This window comes from Pleuronectes platessa, chromosome 10, assembly GCF_947347685.1.
Source record: "Pleuronectes platessa chromosome 10, fPlePla1.1, whole genome shotgun sequence".
NCBI classification, from domain to species: Eukaryota; Metazoa; Chordata; class Actinopteri; order Pleuronectiformes; family Pleuronectidae; genus Pleuronectes; species Pleuronectes platessa.
The window spans coordinates 25947692-25968624 of NC_070635.1; the positions used below are offsets into that span (position 1 = coordinate 25947692).

A 20933-nucleotide genomic window follows, 5' to 3' on the forward strand; every position below is an offset into this window, starting at 1 on the left:
CAGCAACAACGATGACTTAGATTCTGCAAACATTTTTCCGTGCCTGCTCGGCTGCCAGCCAAGGCCCAGGGTGAAAGACATTTTTGAGGGAGGTGGAGGAGGATTTTTGCCAGTATCATACCAAGCCATAGGTCAAAAGATTTTCCTGATTCAACAAAGTCTCTGAAGCTGATGGAACATTAAAAAAATAACATTTGAAAGGATCATTTCTTTGTTCATTAAGATTTTAAAAAAAAATCTACAAATAATATCGGTTACAGCAAAGACAATGATTTACAATAAACAATTTAAAGGAAAATCTATTTTTTTTACTTTCATGTATTTTTTTGCTTCAGAGGCTCAGAAATAAGTTTTTGTTTTTTTAGGAAGTAATTTCAAACACAGTTAAGTTTTATCATTCTTATTTAAGAGGGCACTTTGTGTCATAAACTCAATTGGAATGTTAAAGCCCTATGAGACAAATTGGGATTTGTGAGTATTGGCTATACAAATACAATTTGATTGTTTCATTGATTGACTATTCATTTGCTGGCTACATTAACTTTTCTTTTCCAAATGCATCCGATTTAGACTGCCATCTTTTTTAGAAAATGTAAGACGCACACACTTCTAGCTTTGAGGCTGCTCGCCTGCTTTCTTCTGAGTGCTTAGTGTCTGTGCTGTTTCATTTCAGAAGCTGAAAGGTCGGAGAGAAACACATTTGCAGAGCGCCTTTCTGCTGTGGAGGCGATTGCCAATGCCATTTCTGTGGTTTCAAGCAACAGCTCTGGAAATAGGACTGGCTCCTCCAGCAGCAGAGGGTAAATAACCAGCTCCACTGATTTTAGATTTATCTTGCCTTATAGTTTGCACATAAAACTACAATACTAATTTAGTGCACATTTTCATGCTAAACATTGCCCATTTTAATTTCAGTCCCTTGTTTGACTTTTTGTGTCTCTTCCAGTCTTCGTCTGAGGGAGATGATGCGACGGTCTTTAAGAGCCGCTGGTCTTGGCCGCCATGAGTCCGGCCCGTCTTCCAGTGACCACCAGGACCCTGTGTCACCACCCATTGCCCCACCAAGCTGGGTCCCTGACCCCCCACCCATGGACCCTGGTCAGTGCATCTTAATAAGGGTCTTACACTGGCACAAAGGGCTGCTACGATACACCGAATCCACAGTTCGGCCTCAGTCTTTGACCCACGTTTTTTTTGGGGGGGGGGTGTAATAGGCATTTGTGGGTTTTAGTCTAAAGAACATGTTGGACTTGACTTCACATAAAACTACGTAAACAAAAATAACTGAAGAATAGGAAAGGTGTGCGTGTGCGTGTCTCCCACAATCTCAATGCCCAGAGTTCAACCTGTGTGTATATGTACAAAGTTCGTTTCAGTCTCCCACACAAGACCAACACGGTTTAGTTCAATCCAGTTCTAACAACGAAAAACAAATGCAGCAACAATCCATTCTGGGTTTTACTGAGGATCTTCCTAAACCAACAACTCAGGAAAGTAAACAGAAAGAGATTGTCGCTTCAATAACAGTGTTCCTTAATACAATATGTACCGGACACGGGCTGGAAGACTTGTCACGGTTTCGTCTTCAACTTGACTGCGGTTTTAGTTAGCGAATCATTGCAGCCCTGGTACAGGGTCACCCGAAGAACCTGGTGCTTTCTCTACATTTATAAAAGTTTATTGCATCGTCCTTACAATTGACTGCACTGGTTAATTAGATACGTGTAAGGTCACATACTAGGTTAGAGTTCTAATCTTATTAGTGTGTAACTTTAATCATTGTGTTGATTTGCCTGCAAGCATCAAGCAAGAGACTGAAAGATTGACTCAAAGGTATTAACAGGCATGTTGAGTGTCCAAATTTTAAAAGCTTAGGGTCAATTTTCAGTCAGCTTTGTATCAGTAAAAAGAAGTTTGCTGGCAAATAAGTGGGAACTGTGAGTGCAGGCAAAATGCAGTTTTGTTGTGATACAGATAGGGTATTGCTGCTTCAGGAGAAGGACAGACACACATCCTTGTACCGTGCCACATTACCGTGTCCTTCCTAGTCACTCCCCCGCTTACCTGCGCCCACTTCACATGTTAACAATAAACACCAACACTAATCAGAAATTATTAGGACACGGACAGTACTTTGTTTACTTTGTGTTGTTTGATTCTCTTGAGTTTATTTCAATGCTTTGAAAAACATTACAACATTTGAGCCAACACGAGACGGCATGTGATGTGCACAACTAGGACATCAGCTTTAAGTGACAGGAACAATCTGGTTTAATGATCCAACACCATCGATTAATAACTATTTAAATGTGATCGTCACATTGTTTGAAGAGTGACCGAGACAAAAACACACTCACTCCCTCCTGCAGACGGGAGAAAAGTTCTTCCCTGCTCACTCAGGCAGTGTAGACACTTTAATCTGTTAACATGGCTGCCTAAATAATTTATTTTTCATTTAAGTTCAATAAATGTGATGTTTTAAAAGTCAATGAGTAATTGTGTTGAATAATCTTGATAACAAAATTGAGCAAAAATAATCGTGATTGTTAAAATAATTTGCCATAATCAAGCAGCACTAGGTTGTAGCGGTGGGGGAAAAGATTGATTCTGTTTAGTATCGCGATATTTTGCGCACGCAATTATATCGATACAGTAGCACAAAGTATTGCAATATTATTTTTTCTTTTCTTTTTTTAAATACTTTATTTACAATTTTGCAATATTTTATTATATATGTGACAGCCCCTGGCTGGCAAAGCATTACGAGGAGAGTTTCAGAGTTTAAAAGATACCTGAGCATTCCAGGCACTAGTGTGTCTGCTGAAAGGGTGTTCTAGGGTGATATAGTAACGGCCCAGAGGAGCACTTTAACATCTGAGCATGTTGACTAACTCCTTTTTCTGAACAAAAAATGCCAATATTCCCAAATTAATTTAACATTTTGGTTCATGACTTTGCAGCCGACTGGACTCTAGCAGTACACATTTTTGTTTATTTTTCTCAATTTAATTGAAGCTCTAAGTTACTTATTTATATGATTATTCTCAGGTTTATGTTACTCTATTATGTCTGCTTTATGTTACTGTATTATATTTAAATAATTTAAAGTTATGTGCTGGGAGCTCAGCGTTCATGTGAGAGGTCTCCTATTCAGAAAATAATAACAAAGGTCCTGTGTCCTGAATGTTTAAGGACAAAGTTTTTGCACTACCCTTTCTTAGTTTTTGCACTTCAGTTAATGTGTAGAAGACAATGTTGTTCACAGAATTAAATGTGACATTTGAAGTGAGTTGAGCAGTCTTATTTTTCTAATTTTTTGTAATGCATTTGAATAATATGGGGGACATATATCGCAGATCGAATCGCAATAATTGCTTTATTGCAATATGTTAAGAATTGCAATAATATTGAATCGTGGCCCAAATATCGCAATACTATCGAATCGTCATATTTTTGCCAATTCCCAACCCTACTAGGTTGAGGCAATGACATGAGGTGCCAATTCTGCATTTTGATTTGGTCCAGGAGGTATCAAATGTGTAGGAACTGGTGACTGATTGGCAACGGATTTTCATTACCCAACTGCAGCTACAGAGCTGGGTGAAAGTTTCTGATTTCATCTTCCCAGTGGCTCTTTTTGAATTCTACCTGCAACAACCAATTGGCGAATGTTTTGCTGTAATTTGTCTCTTGGTCAGAGGGATCTCTAATTTTCAAATCACTCTTATTATTATTTTGTGAACAGATGGTGACATTGACTTCATTCTGGCACCAGCTGTGGGTTCACTCACCACTGCCTCCACTGGGACAAGTCAGGGACCCAGCACCTCCACCATACCAGGTAACGACGTCTTCACTGAGCTGATGAGGGAAGAAGAGAGGCTATTTTTACTGCTTGTAACAGGAATTTCAGTTGTGGGTAGCACATGGTTACATATCAGATCATACTCCAAAATCAGCTGACTTAACTAATGTGATTCTGTTAAACATATAATGATGATGCAAATAAAAATTGGGTAGTGTTTGTTGTCGTATTGTTGGTAAATGGCTGCTTCTTTAGCACCTCGGCCATTGAAACAGGCTTGGTGTCTAATGAATTGTGTTCTCTATATAAACAGGACCGTCCACTGAACCATCTGTGGTTGAATCTAAAGACAGGAAGGCCAACGCCCACCTTATCCTAAAGCTGATGTGTGACAGTGTTGTTCTGAGGCCACACCTACGGGAGCTGCTTTCTGCAAAGTACGAGTCTTATTTAATGTATAAGTACATTCATCAATACTCTGCATTTTATTGTACATTGGGTTGACCTGAATTATCTGTTATCCATGTTATTTCCCTATATATCCTTCCAAATTGCTCATTCACATTTTTGTTGATGTTTTTTTACAGGGATGCCAGAGGAATGACTCCATTCATGTTGGCTGTCAGTGGGAGAGCCTACCCGGCAGCCATCACTGTTTTGGAAGCTGCTCAGAAAATGGCAAAGGGTAAGTTAATAGTGTAGCTTTCAGAGCACTGCTGTAAAGAGGGTTGCCATTCAACCCATTAAGAATGGGTCATCATTATGAAGACGTGTTTCAGATGATTGCTGATCTAAGCGACAGAAGTGATATTGAAACAAATTACTGCAGTGTTTCATTGACTAAAGCACAATGAAGAAGTTTCAGATTCAGTCGGTATAAGATGTGTTTTGAGGAGGAGGAAATAGGGTGGCTTTGTTGGTTTAAAAAACAAAGTTCTCATGAAGTTTATGGAAACGTGAATAATGTTTTTTGTTTAATGTCTCTGTATTCTTTTGAGACTGAGAAATTCAACTTTTTTCAATGTTGGCTATTCTGTCAGCTTTCCTGAAAACCCTTAAGGTTTCAGATGGTGGGTTTCAAACAACGCTTAACTTACAGTGATTCAGCCGATTTGGCTCCTTAGGTCTTAATGGGTTAAATGGAGACTGCCATGGTTACAAACTTGTAGTAAAATGCCATCTCTATGTACATAGTATTATGAGCAAGTACTCTGCATGTGTTGTGATGTTACCCTGAACAGAGAAAAGTGAGAAACAAAGTTTGGTGACCAATCTGCCCAGCCACCTCTGTGAATAACTCAGAAAGCAGCATTTTTATGTTGAAACTGATAAGACCTAAACTGGTTAGGTAACAGCAGGAAAGGTTGATGTTAATTGTAAGTTATGTGAATTCAGACCCATTTTTGCTTCTATGCTTACAACAGCTAACTATCACGTTATAACTGGCATTCCTCTGTTTCTATCTTTTGCTGCTGTTCTTTGCCTTGAGCGCAGTTGGTGACCCAGGCATTACAGAGAAGGAGGATGCAGACTCTGTGTTCATGGAAATGATTTGCCCTTCTGGGACCAATCCAGATGACTCACCACTGTATGTTCTTTGCTGCAATGACACCTGCAGTTTCACTTGGACTGGAGCTGAGCACATTAACCAGGTCAGCCCTACAGGATTAAACTGAAGTTTAGAGAAAAAGCACTTTGTTCGAGCACCAGTGTGTACCACAGGTGTCAATTAGGGATGGGATTTTAATTTCAAATGTTAAGAGAGGCAGTTGCATAACAGACAATACATTTGACGTAAAAACAGACGATGGAAAGATGTGGCTTTTGGGCACAAAGTGAAAGCAGCAGAAAAATATTGCCTACATCAAAGTAGAGAGCAAACATGTTTTACACACATTAAGCCTCACTCATTTTGAAGGCAATGTTATTTGGGAATCTTTTCAATGTTTAATGATCACATGAGAGTTGACACACTGCCTTTGTATTTAGGATATCTTTGAGTGTCGAACCTGTGGTTTGCTGGAGTCCCTCTGCTGCTGTACTGAGTGTGCTAGGGTCTGTCACAAAGGACATGACTGCAAGTAAGTCCTAGTTTTGAGTATTACCTTATTTAGTCTCTGTAAGGCTTACCTACCTTCACTTTTCATTACCTGGATTTAAATTAGGTCACCTTTCTAATCATAAATTTGCCTCTGTTATTTCCCAGGCTGAAGAGGACCTCTCCCACAGCATACTGCGACTGTTGGGAGAAATGTAAGTGTAAAACACTGATCGCTGGTCAGAAAGCTGCTCGTCTCGACCTGCTGTACAGGCTACTCACAGCCACTAACCTGGTCACAACACCAAACAGCAGGTAAAAACGCTCTTCTTTCTATTCGTGCATTGGGAGCATTTTTTAATAGGAATAGGAAAATCATTTTTATTTCCATCTACAGGGGAGAGCATATATTGCTGTTCTTGGTGCAGACTGTTGCCAGGCAGAGTGTTGAGCACTGTCAGTATAGACCACCACGCATCAGAGAAGACAGGAATCGCAAGGCTGCTAATGCAGAGGGTAGGTTCACAATCATCTATTTATCAACTATAACTATTAGTACAGACAAATTATGTGTACATTTTTAAACATTTTTCACATCTTATTTTCTATCTTCTTACAGCCTTGACTGTTTTTTTTTATTATATTATCTCCAGAGGGCCACCAGTGTATGAAAACATGCTTCTTCTCCTTTCCTCTCTTTTAGACTCTGATATGCCAGATCATGATCTAGAACCTCCCCGCTTTGCTCAGCTGGCCCTGGAGAGGGTTCTGCAGGACTGGAATGCCCTCAAGTCTATGATCATGTTTGGTTCTCAGGAGAATAAAGACCCGTGAGTATTACAGCAAACAGCACCCCCAGCATTAAGATGTGGTTGTAATAGGAGCTTATAAGACTGATTATTTTATTCTGCTCAAAGAAATGAAAAATTATCCACGGAAACTCAACAGGAATGTATCTTTCCAGAAACAGTGTACCAGTTATTAAACTTTTTACACAGATGTCCTCGTGGGCATCTTTTTTGCTGCTTTATTAGTAATAAACCAGTTGATAATCTCATTGTATTTCATATTGACGTAACAAATTGGACTGATGTAGTTATAACTTCATGTTACCGTACACAGAGTTTAGTTCCCAATCATTTCAGATCATATTTTGACAGTTTTTTTTCTTTTATAGACTGAGTGCCAGCAGCAGAATTGCTCACCTTCTGCCTGAAGAGCAAGTCTACTTGAACCAGCAGAGTGGCACTATTCGCCTTGACTGTTTCACCCACTGCCTCATTGTCAAATGTGCCCCTGACATCACTGTAAGTCCAGTTAGTCCTTCTTGACTAATGAGTCCAACTGAATATTACCAGTAAATATGCGTTATGTTCATGTGCCTCCTTACACAGTATTTTGGTTATCAATGTTTGTTATTCTTCTCTCGTATTAGTTCATTGACACCTTACTGGGCACACTGGTGAAGGAGCTGCAGAACAAGTACACTCCTGGCAGAAGAGAGGAGGCAGTCAGTGTCACCAGGAGGTTCCTTCGCTCTGTAGCCCGGGTGTTTGTTATCCTCAGTGTGGAGATGGCTTCCTCCAAGAAGAAAAAGTAAGATTAAGATTTTAAAGCAACGAGTTTTAGTTAAGGCTCTTTGACCCTATAAATGCAATGGCGCCTACACATTTTGACATCTTTTGAATTGTAAGAGACCTGGTCTTCTCTCTATTTCCACTACATAGCAACTTCATCCCCCAGCCTATTGGGAAATGTCGGCGAGTTTTTCAGGCGCTCTTACCTTACGCTGTGGAGGAGCTGTGTAACGTAGCCGAGTCGCTGATTGTTCCAGTACGAATGGGTATTGCACGGCCTACCGCTCCTTTCACTTTGGCCAGCACCAGCATCGATGCTGTTCAGGGCAGCGAGGAGCTCTTCTCTGTTGAACCTCTCCCTCCAAGACCCTCACCTGACCAGTCCAACAGGTTGGTTGGCTCTATGGTAGACTTTTTGGCAAGTTACAGGGCATCAAAATGTGCTTATATTAATGTGCTGAAATAAAGAAATTACTTGTTTCAAATCATTGAGTCGTTGAGTAGAAATTTTCTTAGAGAGAAGAAAGTACAAGTAACGAAAATGATTAATCCTTATTCACTCGATATGACTTCTGACCATGCTTTTCATTTTTTCAAGTTCCAGCCAGACAGCTGCGTCTTATATCATCAGGAACCCCCAACCTCGACGCAGCAGCCAATCTCAGCCTGTCAGAGGGAGAGACGAAGAGCAGGATGACATTGTATCAGCAGATGTAGAAGAGGTGGGAGCCTCATTATATAATAATTCGGGCCATAGTGAACTTTGTATGCTAGGGATTCAGTTTAAGTTGGTGACCAGGTTTTTAAGAGTGTTTAATGGAACTGGTCTGGTTTGTCCTGCTTTGCTTAAAGTTTTCTCTTATGATCTTGTTGTTTGTCTCTCAGGTTGAGGTTGTAGAGGGGGTAGCAGGGGAGGAAGACCATCATGACGACCAAGAGGAGCAGGGAGAGGAAAATGCAGAGGCAGAAGGACAGCATGATGAACATGACGAGGATGGTGAGACACCTCCTTCTTTTTCTGAGTGAAAGGAAAGGGTAATACTGAAGTTTAGTTTATTAATGACTATAAAAAATGTAATAATTTAGTTTGAATAATTATTTGAACCCAGCCAACAATGACTGATTCATCTTTTTGTCTGTGTCTGCCTTTAGGAAGTGACATGGAGCTTGATCTGCTGGCAGCAGCTGAAACGGAGAGCGACAGCGAAAGCAACCACAGCAATCAGGATAATGCTAGCGGCCGCAGGAGCGTTGTCACAGCAGCCACTGCTGGCTCTGAAGCAGGTTGGTCAACAGCCACTGTTCATATTTTATTTTAGATTTAATTCTAGATTATCCATTAAAATAATGTATGAAACATTCTTCTCGGTTTCAAGTTAGTCTCTTGTGGAAATGCGGTCACCTTTTTTATCGACCTCCTTTTAACTGAAGTCTTTCAATTTTTTTTTAAAGATCTTACTAATTAGAAATTAGATTTCTGTCATGCCACGCTGTGGTGTTTTTTCTCCTTTAGTTGCAGCCTAAGTCAGTTATCAGAATCACTAGTGCTTAACAGAAATAACTTTGGATTGTAGGGTTTATGTTTGGAGAGCTAATAATACAGCATACAAAATGGTCCCTGGCTGAATACCCAATGTATTTCATTTGCAGGCAGTAGGGTGTCCTTGGCTTTTCCTATTTTTGGTATGAGCTCCTCTTTACTTCAATGCATATACAGATGTCAGGGCAAAGAGTGAATTTGCAGAGTTGCATACACCGTTTCCTGCTGCGAGTTCCTTCAGTTCGTCCCCTTCTCACATCTCACTATTATTGTGCCATCTGTTTGTTTCACTTTTAACTAATAATATACCTCATCACAAGTTTGGTCATGTTCTTTCATCCAAATAACAAACTAATTTGACCACTTTCCAAATGGTGTGGTGTTTTTTTCCTCCTTGATCATCTGAAATGGGTGGGCTCTTATATTTTCTTTTAGAGTATTCCGTAAATCAATTTAAATATCACTGTCCTCTATTTTGAATGAAATTTCCAATAATCATCAGAAAACAAATTATGTAGAATGAGTTGATCAACAGGGAGCAGTGTTGAGTGTTTTCACTATCCTGTTAATGTTTGGCCTTGTCGTGGTGTGATTTCACTAACCCGCACTCCTGCCTCTGATTTATAAAAGACAGAGCAAAAGGTCAGATACATTCTCATGGCTTTAAACCTGTCCCCCTTAACTCTTGTCCTCACCCTTTATCCACCTCCCCCTCCTCTCTGAAGGTGCCAGCAGTGTCCCTGCCTTCTTTTCAGAGGATGACTCTCAGTCCAATGACTCCAGCGACTCTGACAGCAGCAGCAGTCAGAGCGACGATGTTGACCAGGAAACTTTCCTTTTGGACGAACCACTGGAAAGAACAACTAGCGCATCACATGCCAATAGTGCAGCCCAGGCTCCTCGCTCCATGCAGTGGGCTGTAAGAAACACCCCCAGCCAGAGGGCCTCCGGAAGTGCCCCCTCAAGCTCCTCAACACCAGCTGGTCAGTAAAGCTTTGTCTTATTCTGCTCTTTTATTTTCTAATGTTTGGTTTCCCAGATCAGTGTCAGAACTTTTGTTTGTGTAATTTTCCACAGCAAGCTCCACAGGCCTGATATATATTGATCCTACCAACCTGCGTCGCTCCAGTGCGATTAGCTCCAGTGCCGCGGCGGCGGCGCTAGAGGCCAGCAACTCCAGCAGTTATCTGACATCTGCCAGCAGCCTGGCCCGGGCCTACAGCATTGTTATCAGGCAGATCTCTGACCTCATGAGTCTAATTCCCAAGTACAACCATCTAGTCTACTCACAGTATCCTGCTGCTGTAAAGCTCACCTATCAGGATGCAGTCAACCTGCAGGTAAGATGGCGTGTCATCAAGGTAGACTGGACTTCACCTAGGCACCAGATTACTGGTGTAAAATATGCAGTGTCTTTATTATTATTTATCAAAAACAACACACTTTTACATGTAGTGGCTGATAGGTGTATATACATTGAATGATTTAAAAGAGGTAATGTTTGTTGAAACAGAACTATGTTGAAGAAAAGCTGATTCCCACCTGGAACTGGATGGTGTCCATAATGGATTCCACTGAAGCTCAGTTGCGATATGGCTCAGCCCTATCATCTGCTGGAGACCCTGGTCACCCCAGTCACCCACTCCATGCCTCTCAGCACTCAGCTCGCAGGGAACGCATGACTGCTCGAGAAGAAGCCAGCCTCCGCACCCTGGAAGGACGCAGGTAGAAGAAATTAACTATCATATAATTTTTTTTGGGCTAGTTTGTTCATTGGCACACGTTTAAGTATACAGTTTTAAGAAATCGGGTATATTTTCTTTTAAAGCTAGCTTTTTAGCTTTATTTTATTGCATTTGTAATTTGAGTGAAATTAATTTTTTTTTTTTTATGTATTTGTTTTTAAGGAGAGCAGCCACTCTGTTGACCGCTCGCCAAGGCATGATGTCGGCACGTGGCGATTTCCTGAACTACGCATTATCACTAATGCGGTCCCACAACGATGAGCATTCTGACGTGCTTCCTGTACTGGACGTGTGCTCACTGAAGCATGTGGCCTACGTCTTCCAGGCTCTAATCTACTGGATTAAGGCCATGAACCAGCAGACCACACTGGACACCCCACAGATCGATAGAAAGAGGTAAATGATGAAAATGAGGGACAATGGTTTTCTTAGCTCTCAAAAACTCAGATTTTTCTAAAAGATCGATTCGAACCACAAAGACAATATTCTATAATCATTGTCAATCACATTAACTGCCATTTCTTAACACTTTAACTATATGCTACTAAATTATTTAATTGCATATACAGAATCTAACCTCTTTTTTTCCTGTTTTGTAATTATTGCACTTCATCTACTGGCATGCTTGCAATAATTATTGTTTCTGTGTTTGAAAAACCACTGCTGAAAATATATATAATTTTAATCTATCTTCACCTGATGTGGAATATGGGCTATACAAATACAATGTAATTTGATTGATTGACCTATGACTTAAACAGTAACTGTTATCCATACTTTGTAGAAATCGAGAGATCTTGGAGCTGGGTTTGGACAATGAAGATTCTGAACACGAAAATGATGAGGACACTAATCAAAGTAAGCCTGATAATAATATGCAATGTATAATATTTAAAAATAACAGATTATAGAAGATGGTCAGATGCATATAAAAATTTAACAGGTTTGTTAGACACAAGCAAAACAACTTCCTAACCTTTATAATATTGACCAATATTAATAATGATTGCCTGTCTGTCCAACTCAACATAATGTTGCTTTTTTTTGTTCTTATAGTTGCTTTGTTTCTGCTTCACCTCAGGTTCAACTCTTCAGGACAAGGATGAGGACCCAGTTCCAGCTGAAACGGGTCAGAACCACCCCTTCTTCCGTCGCTCTGACTCTATGACGTTTCTGGGCTGCATCCCACCCAACCCCTTCGATGTTCCCCTGGCTGAGGCCATTCCACTGGCAGATCAGCCCCACCTCCTGCAGGTCTGTACAATGTTCTGTTTCAGTTTGGTACTGGGCCAACACCTTATTTTACGTTTAACAGGATGTTTTGATGATAACGGGAAAAAATGTCAGACTCTGGAGAATGTCCCCACATTGGGTGTTGACTTTTTTCCGGAGTTTGCCTTTCATAAATTAATGCAGCAGGAGATTCTTGTATCAGATGTTTTCGAACAATACAGACATATCGTTCAAGCGAGGATTACCATAGGCTGGATATAACTTATCTGTGCAATGAAATGAGCACACTTGGACATAATCCAGAATTTTCATTGGGGGGCTGGCGGAAGAAAATCCGAAGAATGTTCGCAGCAATTTCCTCAGACATTTTGGTTTAATAGTCAATTATAATGGGATAATGAAAGATATTCATCAAATATTCTGTTCCAAGGCAGGGACCTTTCAGTAGTTTATTGCTCCTCTCTTGTGACTCAATCATTTGCGCTGTACCAACTTAACCAAACGCGACACCATCTCCTCCAGCTCAATACATTTACTAAGTTTATAAAGTCTGTTTTTTCTACCCTGTTTCTAGCAAGAAACAACAGACTGTGTGTTTTGAGAGAGAATCATAAATAAGCTACACAATTCTTTTATATAATCAAACGTTCAATGTGATGAATCTGACTCAGAACAACCAGATTTGACGGCCTGTTTTCGAATTCCCTCTTTTTTCTCTTTTCTTCTTCTGACAATGATTCATTGACAGAAAACCCGTCAATGATCTGAGTGTCTTTAATTTATCGTCTACAGCAGGTAGGAATGGGCATACGATTAAATTGTCTTAATCTATCGTCGGGAGAATTAATGATTGTTTTTCGATTAATCATTAATATTTTAATATAAAAAATTCACTATTTATAGGTTATATTAAAATGCAGTGAAAATAGAAAAAACATAGCGTGTTTCCTCATTGAGGTCTTTATTACAAGATGAACATCTCTTGTGGCAGTTAAACGGGGTCCGTTCTATGGGTACACTTGAAAATATGCGCTGCTGTACTCTATAGCCCCGATGAGAAAGCAGCAGCTAGCCGCTGAGAGCTAGCTCGATTTGACGGTTCTCGACCTCTCAATCTGGTTGTTGTAACGTCCTCACTCCCGTAACCCCTCACCCAGACCCGGGTCTGTCCGGGTTCCCTTCCCCTGGACTGAGGGTCCGTGCGGACATGATGCCGAACAGCAGATCTAGCTCTGGGCTGCTTCCTCCAGTTGTTAACATCCTCGCTGTGCTGCATTCAGGGCAACTCGGATATTCCGACCTCCTACTTGAAGAAGTGGACTCCTCGGGTGCTCATGGAGACGCAGAGCTTCGCAGTGTTGGCAGCGAACGCAACAGAACATGCATTCATGAAAAAATAATGTCATCGACAAAATTCTTAATGATCAATTAATCGATCGTCGATTTAATTATGCCCATCCCTAACAGCAGGGCTCCATCTGATTGACCCAATATATTGACATGTATAGCGGGAATGCGTGGCGCATGGAAAACCATTTATCAAAGTTTTTGCCATCTTTTGCGATGAATCTATCGCAAACGTTGATATCGCGATGACAGCCAATTTCTGATATATCGTGCAGTCCTACTCTATGCACTTTCAAGTTCTTTCCCATGATGTTTTGAAATGGTTCCCAGTTTCTGGAAGTCAGTTGGCAGGATAAATATATCAGGCTGTCTTGAGCACTTTTTTTACTTGTGGTGCTATAAGCAGGGTTCTTACGGTCATGAAAAACCTGGAAAAGTCATGGAATTTTAAAATGTGTTTTTCCAGGCTTGTAAAAGTCATGGAAAAAAAAGAATCCCAAAAGTTTTGTAAAGGTCATGGAAATTTGTTATCATATTTTCATGTCGTTCATTTACGCTGAGTTTAAAATAATTCATATGCTTTTAAAGAAGTACGCTAAAAATATAAGCAGCCATACTTGGGTTTGTGTCATTTAAGGTATACTGTATGCCTTGGAATTCTCATTGTTATGTTAAATACTACATTTTGTCACTTTATCGCGTATACACCGAGATTTCACAAGGTACGGTCATGGAAATTTGGTTTAAGTTAAGTACCTGAATTGACGGGCACCACATTAAAATAAGACACAGCGCACAGTCAGTAGATGCACTGACATAACTGAAAGGAAGATGTTATATTATCACCAACCACCAACCTTTCTTTACTTTCAACTTCACCTCTTCTTTTACAGCCTAATGCCAGGAAGGAGGATCTATTTGGTCGTCCCTCTCAGGGCTTGTATTCCTCCTCTTACATTGCAACCAAAGGCCTGGCTGAGGCAAGCATGGATAGGAACTGCCTGGAGGTAAACATGGGCTGCGCTCTACCCTCCCCCTCTCAGGTATACCACCCCTCTTCACTGGACAAACACTCTGGCAGCTGTGCTCTAATATTCACACACAACAAACCCAATTGAAATGTTTACGTTACTTTTAAAGATTCATTATTTCCTATTCATTATTTTCACAGCTTTTGGGAGGTGCTGGAAATAATAGATAACAACTAATAATGAAATGTTGGACAGTCTTTTTGTTTACATAGACAGTTAAGTGTGGGTACTGGAACACAGCCTGCGTTATGTGTCCCATTTTCATTCTTTCGCAATCAACTCAAAACACAAGTGTTTGCATTATTAAAGAGCTACTCTCAACCCCACTTAAACAGATCCTGCCCACTAAGATGTCATACTCAGCCAACCTGAAAAATGTGATGAGTATGGAAACAGGCCAACGGAGCACAGAGACCCAGTCACTGGCTGAGCAGGAGATGGAGGCTTCAAAACCCGGTCCCTCACCACATGATCTCGCTGCCCAGCTTAAGAGCAGCCTGCTCGCTGAGATTGGCCTCACTGAGAGCGACGGACCACCTCTCCCATCATTCAGGTCAGCACCCATTCTTTGTCGTAGACTGAGGATGACCCAACCAAAAAAAAATTCTGGGCCTGTTTTTTAAGAAAAAGATATCGAATTAAATTGCAAATTGATACTATAGGTAATTTGTGAATTACCATATTAAACTAATTATAACACAGTGCAGACAGACATCGACTTGTATATACAGTATTAGTCAATAAAGTAAATATCAATTGTTGCAAAGCTCTCAAGATGGCCTAAACCCTTGTTTTCAATAAATTTATATAATTTTGTAACATTTTCATGTTTTAAAACAATTGACAGAATATTGTCTGTCCTATCTGTCCAGACCTCACTGTAGTTTCATGGGGATGATGATCTCACATGACATGCTACTAGGCCGCTGGCGTCTGTCATTGGAGCTCTTTGGTCGCGTCTTCATGGAAGATGTGGGAGCTGAACCTGGATCTGTATGTATTTTTTTCTAATTAGTTAAGTAAAAATAGTTTGTGAACCCTTCTTTTCTACCATTATGTTTTTCGACCTCCATAAATACTGAATTAGTTTTTATTCATAGGGGCAAACAATATTAACACAAACAAATGTCTAATCTAGGGCTTATTGCTGTCTTTCACCCTTTTTGAGTTCAGTGCTGTCTCTTGTTTACTTTTGGATTAGACTGTTTTTTTTAACACTGGTAGTCTGCTAATTAGGGCACCCTTATTTTTCCTCTTTGCTTTGTCATCGGTGTAACTGCCCTCACTAAGCAACTTGTGTGAGCTTGTCAGCAGGGAGTGGTGCCTTGGTGCTAAGAATTGCTAAGACGACCTCAGCCACACAATTGTGCTCTTTAACATTGGAAGGACTTATTAAAAAAGATTTGTCATACTTGAACTTTAATGATTATAATGTCTTTATTGTTTCGTGATCTCAGATCCTCACAGAGCTCGGTGGCTTTGAAGTAAAGGAATCCAAGTTCCGTCGGGAGATGGAGAAGCTGAGGAACCTGCAGTCCCGTGACTTGGCCCTAGAGGTGGACCGGGATCGAGACCAGCTTATACAGCAGACCATGCGTCAGCTAAATACACACTTTGGCAGGCGTTGCACAACCACACCCATGGCTGTACATCGGGTGAAGGTCACCTTCAAAGATGAGCCAGGCGAGGGCAGTGGTGTGGCACGCAGCTTCTACACGGCCATTGCCCTGGCTCTCCTCTCCAATGATAAGTTGCCAAACCTGGACTGTGTTCAGAGTGTCAGCAAGGGCATGCAGGCCAGCAGTACGTGTCATCACGATTACAATTCAAGTATGAAAATACGTGGAAACTAATGTATTATGGAACTTGATTTCATTGTTGCATTCAATCATTGTTTTTTATGCTGTCAGCACTTAAAAAAGAGATTTATTTACATAATTAATCCGGGACTTGTAAGTTAACCTGCTCTGTTTGTTGTGGATTTGTGTAGATCTAATGCAGCGTTTGAGGAACAGAGACCGAGAAAGAGAGAGGCGAAGTGGAGGGCTTCGAGCGGGTTCCCGGAGAGACAGAGACAGGTAAACTTCAGCTTAATGCGTTACCCTTTTATAATCATTTAAGAAAAGGTCTGTGCTTTGTTAAGTAAATTTGAGCATTTGTCTTGTACAGAGACTCAAGGAGGCAGCTGTCCATTGACACAAGACCTTTCAGGCCCTCATCAGAGGGCAACCCCAGTGACGAGCCCGACCCTCTGCCTGCACACAGACAAGCTCTCGGGGAAAGGCTCTACCCACGTGTTCATGCAATGCAACCGGTAATAAAACATCTGCATGTGGTCAAGCTCTTTTTTTTACATTGATTGGGATCGGGTCAGCACACATGCTAATGTTTGGGCTCCTGTATAGAGCTGGACGACTCAATGCCGTGACAATACATTGATAAATATTTTTGGGTACATTCATTGCTTTAGCTGGATTCCACCTCTGAATAATTATAACCACTGTTGCCTCAGGATCAGACAGATGCTCATTAATGGCCTGGTCGTCTTTTACCGTCTCGTAGTCTCCTATCTGAGTCTGCTTCCTCCTCATTCCTCTCTGACCTGCGTTCACTTTACACTTTAACAATAAACAACATCACATGTTAAGTTACAAGGATACAAACAACTGACGTTTACATTGCGTTTGTTTGAGTCGCTGTAGATTTGATGAATGGTAAATGGTTTTGTATTTATATAGAGCTTTTCTAGTCTTAATGACCATTCAAAGTGCTTTACAGTACATTTTTTCATTCACCCATTCATACAGTGCATCTAATCGCAGCACTTAGTTATTCTATGGGGGGGCATTCAGGGTTCAGCGTCTTGCCCAAGGACACTTCGGCATGCAGATGGGTCAGAGTAGGGATAGAACCGCCGACCTTCAGGTTGGAGGACAACCACTCTACCCCTCAGCCACAGCCGCCCTGTGAGATGAGACACCTGTTTTACCCTGCTACACAACACTAGACGTCAGGACATCAGGGTTAAAGTGACCAGAACGATACAGAGTCAGTTTGTGTGTGTAGAGCGTGAAGACGCACGCACACGCATGCCTCGCAGACTGTTTTTAACTTTACAGTTGGAGTTAAGAAGTGACGCCCTGTTTATCCAGGCACATAGATATGACTTCAGCAGGTTTTATTAAGATTAGTTCTAAGTGTTTGATGATTAGAAAACATCATAGGAGCACAGCCACTTGTTCTGTACAGTGCCACTCATTTAAGAAAAGATTCAACTTTATCAATTCACACACTGGGGAAATGCAGTTGTTACAGCAGCAGGCAGGTCTGAGTGAGATAGACAAGAGAATAAAAAATTTTTAAAAGGCACAAAAAAAAGTAATTGTATTAAATAAGGAAATGATGAGCATGTACATTATATACACCCTGTTCACTGTAGTGGTTTGTATGAAATGTTATGAGTAAAGTGCAGTGGCACAGGATGATTGCACGATCAACTAAAATCTGTTTTGTACATAAGAAAAAACATTATACATAAAAACATTGTACATAAACCCAAATGTGCAAGAATTTATTTTCTGGTTTAATCTGTTGATATTGCGATATCGACTGATATGCCTGAAATTATCGTGATAACATTTTTTTCCATATCGCCCAAGTCTATATTGGGCATATTTGCATGGTACTTGCTGTACAAGTTTACAAGCCTGCTCAGAGGTTTGGGTGCTGTTTTGATTTTTTGAAGTTGCCTATACCGGACTTTTTGTGTTGTCTCCTCAGGCGTTTGCCAGTAAAATCACAGGCATGTTGTTGGAGCTGTCTCCTGCTCAGCTGCTGCTACTGCTGGCCAGTGAGGATTCTCTCAGAGCCAGAGTGGAAGAGGCTATGGAGCTTCTCATTGCACATGGAAGGTGAAAAAATAGATGTGAAATACAGTGGGCCCCATTAGTTATTTTTTCTGTAGAGAAAGCATGGATGTTGTACTGTAAATTATATCAATAACATTTGTACAGAATTTTCATTCATTATGAAGATTATTACTTAAACAATTAACAGAAAGAAATGATGTTTCATCAAACTAACTTAATTCTCTTGTCATCCAAGGGAAAATGGTGCTGACAGTATTTTGGACCTGGGTCTCCTTGACACACCGGAGAAAACACAAGTAAACGCAATATCTCTGTCTATTGTTCAGCTATAAATAGGCTAAATATGAATTCTGTTGATTCTCATCCAATTAAAATGATTTCTTTGAGGATTGATTTGTTAATCGGGATTCCTGAATAACTATATATGGTTATTTATGCTGCAAATGAAGACATGAGTAGAATTAAGCCGTGTTTGGCTGATAGTTGATCATGTGATTGCACTGAAGCCAGAGATGGATGTATTGGGTGCCCCCCCAGCATGCACTGTGGCAATAGATTCATTGACATAGGTCTCATTTTATTTGTGTTCTTGCACTCTAATCACTGTTAAATTACATATTGGCAGAGACTGGTTAGACCAAGAGTGATGCTAGTGCATGGTTGATGAGGTTATCCCACATTAAGATTAGAGAATTTGAGTTTTCAGTGATGATCATAAGCCTGCTATAAAATAATTTCCTTAAAGCCTTTAAATGCATACACAATTTATTCTGTTGATAATTATTTATTATTTAATTATTTCAATTTTAATGTAAAATTAGATGCTATATTCTATCTTTTAACAGTCACAATCTCTTGGCAGAGTTTGTCTTTTTGCTCACAACATCTTTTTACCCAGATTTTCATTTCTTTTTATAACACAGTCTCAACGTTAGTTCATGACCAAGTTAGCTTTCAATAATCTACTAATCTGGGTTCGACTTTAATTACTACAGTTCAATTTTAAACCAGCTTTGAAGAACCAAATTATTCTGGACTTGTGTCAAATGTAATTCTAATCTGGATAACTCACTTATGCACATATGACTCATAGGGCACTGGCCTTTAGGTACAGTCAATACTATTGCACAACATAATTGCAGCCCTATTACTTTTTGTGTGGTTGTAGCAGCAGGAGAACCGTAAGCGTCATGGTTCAACCCGCAGTGTGGTGGACATGGAGCTGGACGACCCAGATGATGGAGACGATAATGCTCCTCTCTTCTACCAGCCTGGCAAACGAGGCTTCTACTCACCACGGCCTGGGAAGAACACAGAGGCCAGACTCAACTGCTTCCGAAACATCGGCAGGTAATGATCTGTAGTGGTGTCACATGCAAGAGGTTTCACAAAAGTAAGGGTATGTGTTAGGGCTGTGCTCAAAAAATCGATATGGCGATATATCGTGACGTCGTCATGCTGATGCATGCATCGATGCATATGCTACTGTATCGATACGGCATCAAATGCTTTGACGGCCGTCTTGAAAACGAAACTTCACCTATGGTGCAGTGCACAATAATGCCAAAGGGGGCAGCATAGGCAAAAACAGGACATGTCTCAACTCAAAACAAGCAAGGAAGAAACACCGGAAAAACTGGCGGATTTATTGCACGTGAAATTCTTTGCTCGCAGTCTGAATTTGGCCGCTCAACGTGCGCTCGAGACGCCCACTGTTTCTTACTTACTCTCCACTGAGGTGTGGAAGAATGCCAAGGAGCTGTGGACCTTAACTGAAGCGGACCTGGCCTGGCCTGTGCTGAAGATGAGGCTAAAGCCCTGAAGCCGCTAAAAGCTGCAGCACTCGTAATGTCCGAAGAACATTATAGCCACGCTGCATGCCCAGATGTGCAACTGCGCTCATGTTCAAGCAACAGACTCGGCACTGACGAGGGAAATTAAAAACACCGTATCTGGGGATCTTGGGAGGAGATCCGTGAGCGACAGATCCAGGGCATTGACTTTTTTTTTTAATTGGGATTAGAATGATAATTATTTTATTTTACTTTTAATGGCCCGAAAAAAAGTATTTTGAGTGGTGCGAACCCTAAGACTTCGCCTTTGCTGTTATATGGAATAATAAAGAACAACTGTTGTAGTCAATTCTGTGCAGGACATGGTCATTATTCAAAAGCAACGTGTATCGTGATAGTATCGTATCGTGGCCTCTGTATCGTGATACGTATCGTATCGTGATACGTATCGTATCGTGAGGTTGTAGGCAATACCCAGCCCTAGTATGTGTATTTAAACTTGAGTTAAGGCGGAAACAAAAAGTTGAATATTTTGTTTTCTTTCAAGAATACTAGGGTTGTGTCTGCTGCAGAACGAGCTCTGCCCGATCACGTTGAACAGACATGTCATCAAAGTGCTGCTTGGGAGGAAGGTAAGAAGTCATTTCGAATAAATCATTTTTTAGAGTCGTTGGACGTCACTTTGAGATGTTGGTTCTTTTTAGAATGAGTTTTCTAATCCTACTTGTGTGTTACTGCAGGTGAACTGGCATGATTTTGCATTCTTCGACCCAGTCATGTATGAGAGCCTGCGGCAGCTGATCCGCCATTCACAAGCAGGTGAAGCAGATGCAGTATTTTCTGCCATGGACTTGGCCTTTGCCATTGACCTCTGCAAAGAGGAAGGAGCTGGACAGGTAACAGACGTCACTGTCATTGTGTCAACAATATAGATTTTACTACTAACAGTCATGCT

The 20933-nt window shown here is 40.8% G+C and overlaps 1 protein-coding gene across 7 annotated transcripts in view; it reads left to right on the forward strand.

Moving 5' to 3' along the window:
* ubr5 (ubiquitin protein ligase E3 component n-recognin 5) overlaps nucleotides 1–20933 on the forward strand; it is a 37271-nt gene that overhangs the window by 13784 nt on the left and 2554 nt on the right. For 2 of the 7 annotated variants that reach the window (XM_053431714.1, XM_053431717.1), the window contains exons 22-55: nucleotides 674–800; nucleotides 947–1098; nucleotides 3746–3841; nucleotides 4119–4242; nucleotides 4393–4490; nucleotides 5300–5457; nucleotides 5795–5886; nucleotides 6012–6158; nucleotides 6241–6359; nucleotides 6547–6673; nucleotides 7021–7150; nucleotides 7279–7439; nucleotides 7571–7810; nucleotides 8019–8142; nucleotides 8306–8417; nucleotides 8573–8704; nucleotides 9071–9103; nucleotides 9686–9943; nucleotides 10038–10300; nucleotides 10474–10685; nucleotides 10868–11101; nucleotides 11490–11563; nucleotides 11787–11959; nucleotides 14179–14328; nucleotides 14652–14869; nucleotides 15189–15309; nucleotides 15774–16146; nucleotides 16307–16394; nucleotides 16486–16630; nucleotides 18097–18227; nucleotides 18421–18481; nucleotides 19354–19535; nucleotides 20526–20610; nucleotides 20719–20874. In XM_053431714.1, coding sequence (XP_053287689.1) covers nucleotides 674–800; nucleotides 947–1098; nucleotides 3746–3841; nucleotides 4119–4242; nucleotides 4393–4490; nucleotides 5300–5457; nucleotides 5795–5886; nucleotides 6012–6158; nucleotides 6241–6359; nucleotides 6547–6673; nucleotides 7021–7150; nucleotides 7279–7439; nucleotides 7571–7810; nucleotides 8019–8142; nucleotides 8306–8417; nucleotides 8573–8704; nucleotides 9071–9103; nucleotides 9686–9943; nucleotides 10038–10300; nucleotides 10474–10685; nucleotides 10868–11101; nucleotides 11490–11563; nucleotides 11787–11959; nucleotides 14179–14328; nucleotides 14652–14869; nucleotides 15189–15309; nucleotides 15774–16146; nucleotides 16307–16394; nucleotides 16486–16630; nucleotides 18097–18227; nucleotides 18421–18481; nucleotides 19354–19535; nucleotides 20526–20610; nucleotides 20719–20874 — 5096 coding nt within the window. The remainder of the gene's footprint in view (nucleotides 1–673; nucleotides 801–946; nucleotides 1099–3745; nucleotides 3842–4118; nucleotides 4243–4392; nucleotides 4491–5299; nucleotides 5458–5794; nucleotides 5887–6011; nucleotides 6159–6240; nucleotides 6360–6546; nucleotides 6674–7020; nucleotides 7151–7278; nucleotides 7440–7570; nucleotides 7811–8018; nucleotides 8143–8305; nucleotides 8418–8572; nucleotides 8705–9070; nucleotides 9104–9685; nucleotides 9944–10037; nucleotides 10301–10473; nucleotides 10686–10867; nucleotides 11102–11489; nucleotides 11564–11786; nucleotides 11960–14178; nucleotides 14329–14651; nucleotides 14870–15188; nucleotides 15310–15773; nucleotides 16147–16306; nucleotides 16395–16485; nucleotides 16631–18096; nucleotides 18228–18420; nucleotides 18482–19353; nucleotides 19536–20525; nucleotides 20611–20718; nucleotides 20875–20933) is intronic. The other 5 variants (XM_053431715.1, XM_053431719.1, XM_053431718.1 and 2 more) reach the window with 5 other exon arrangements.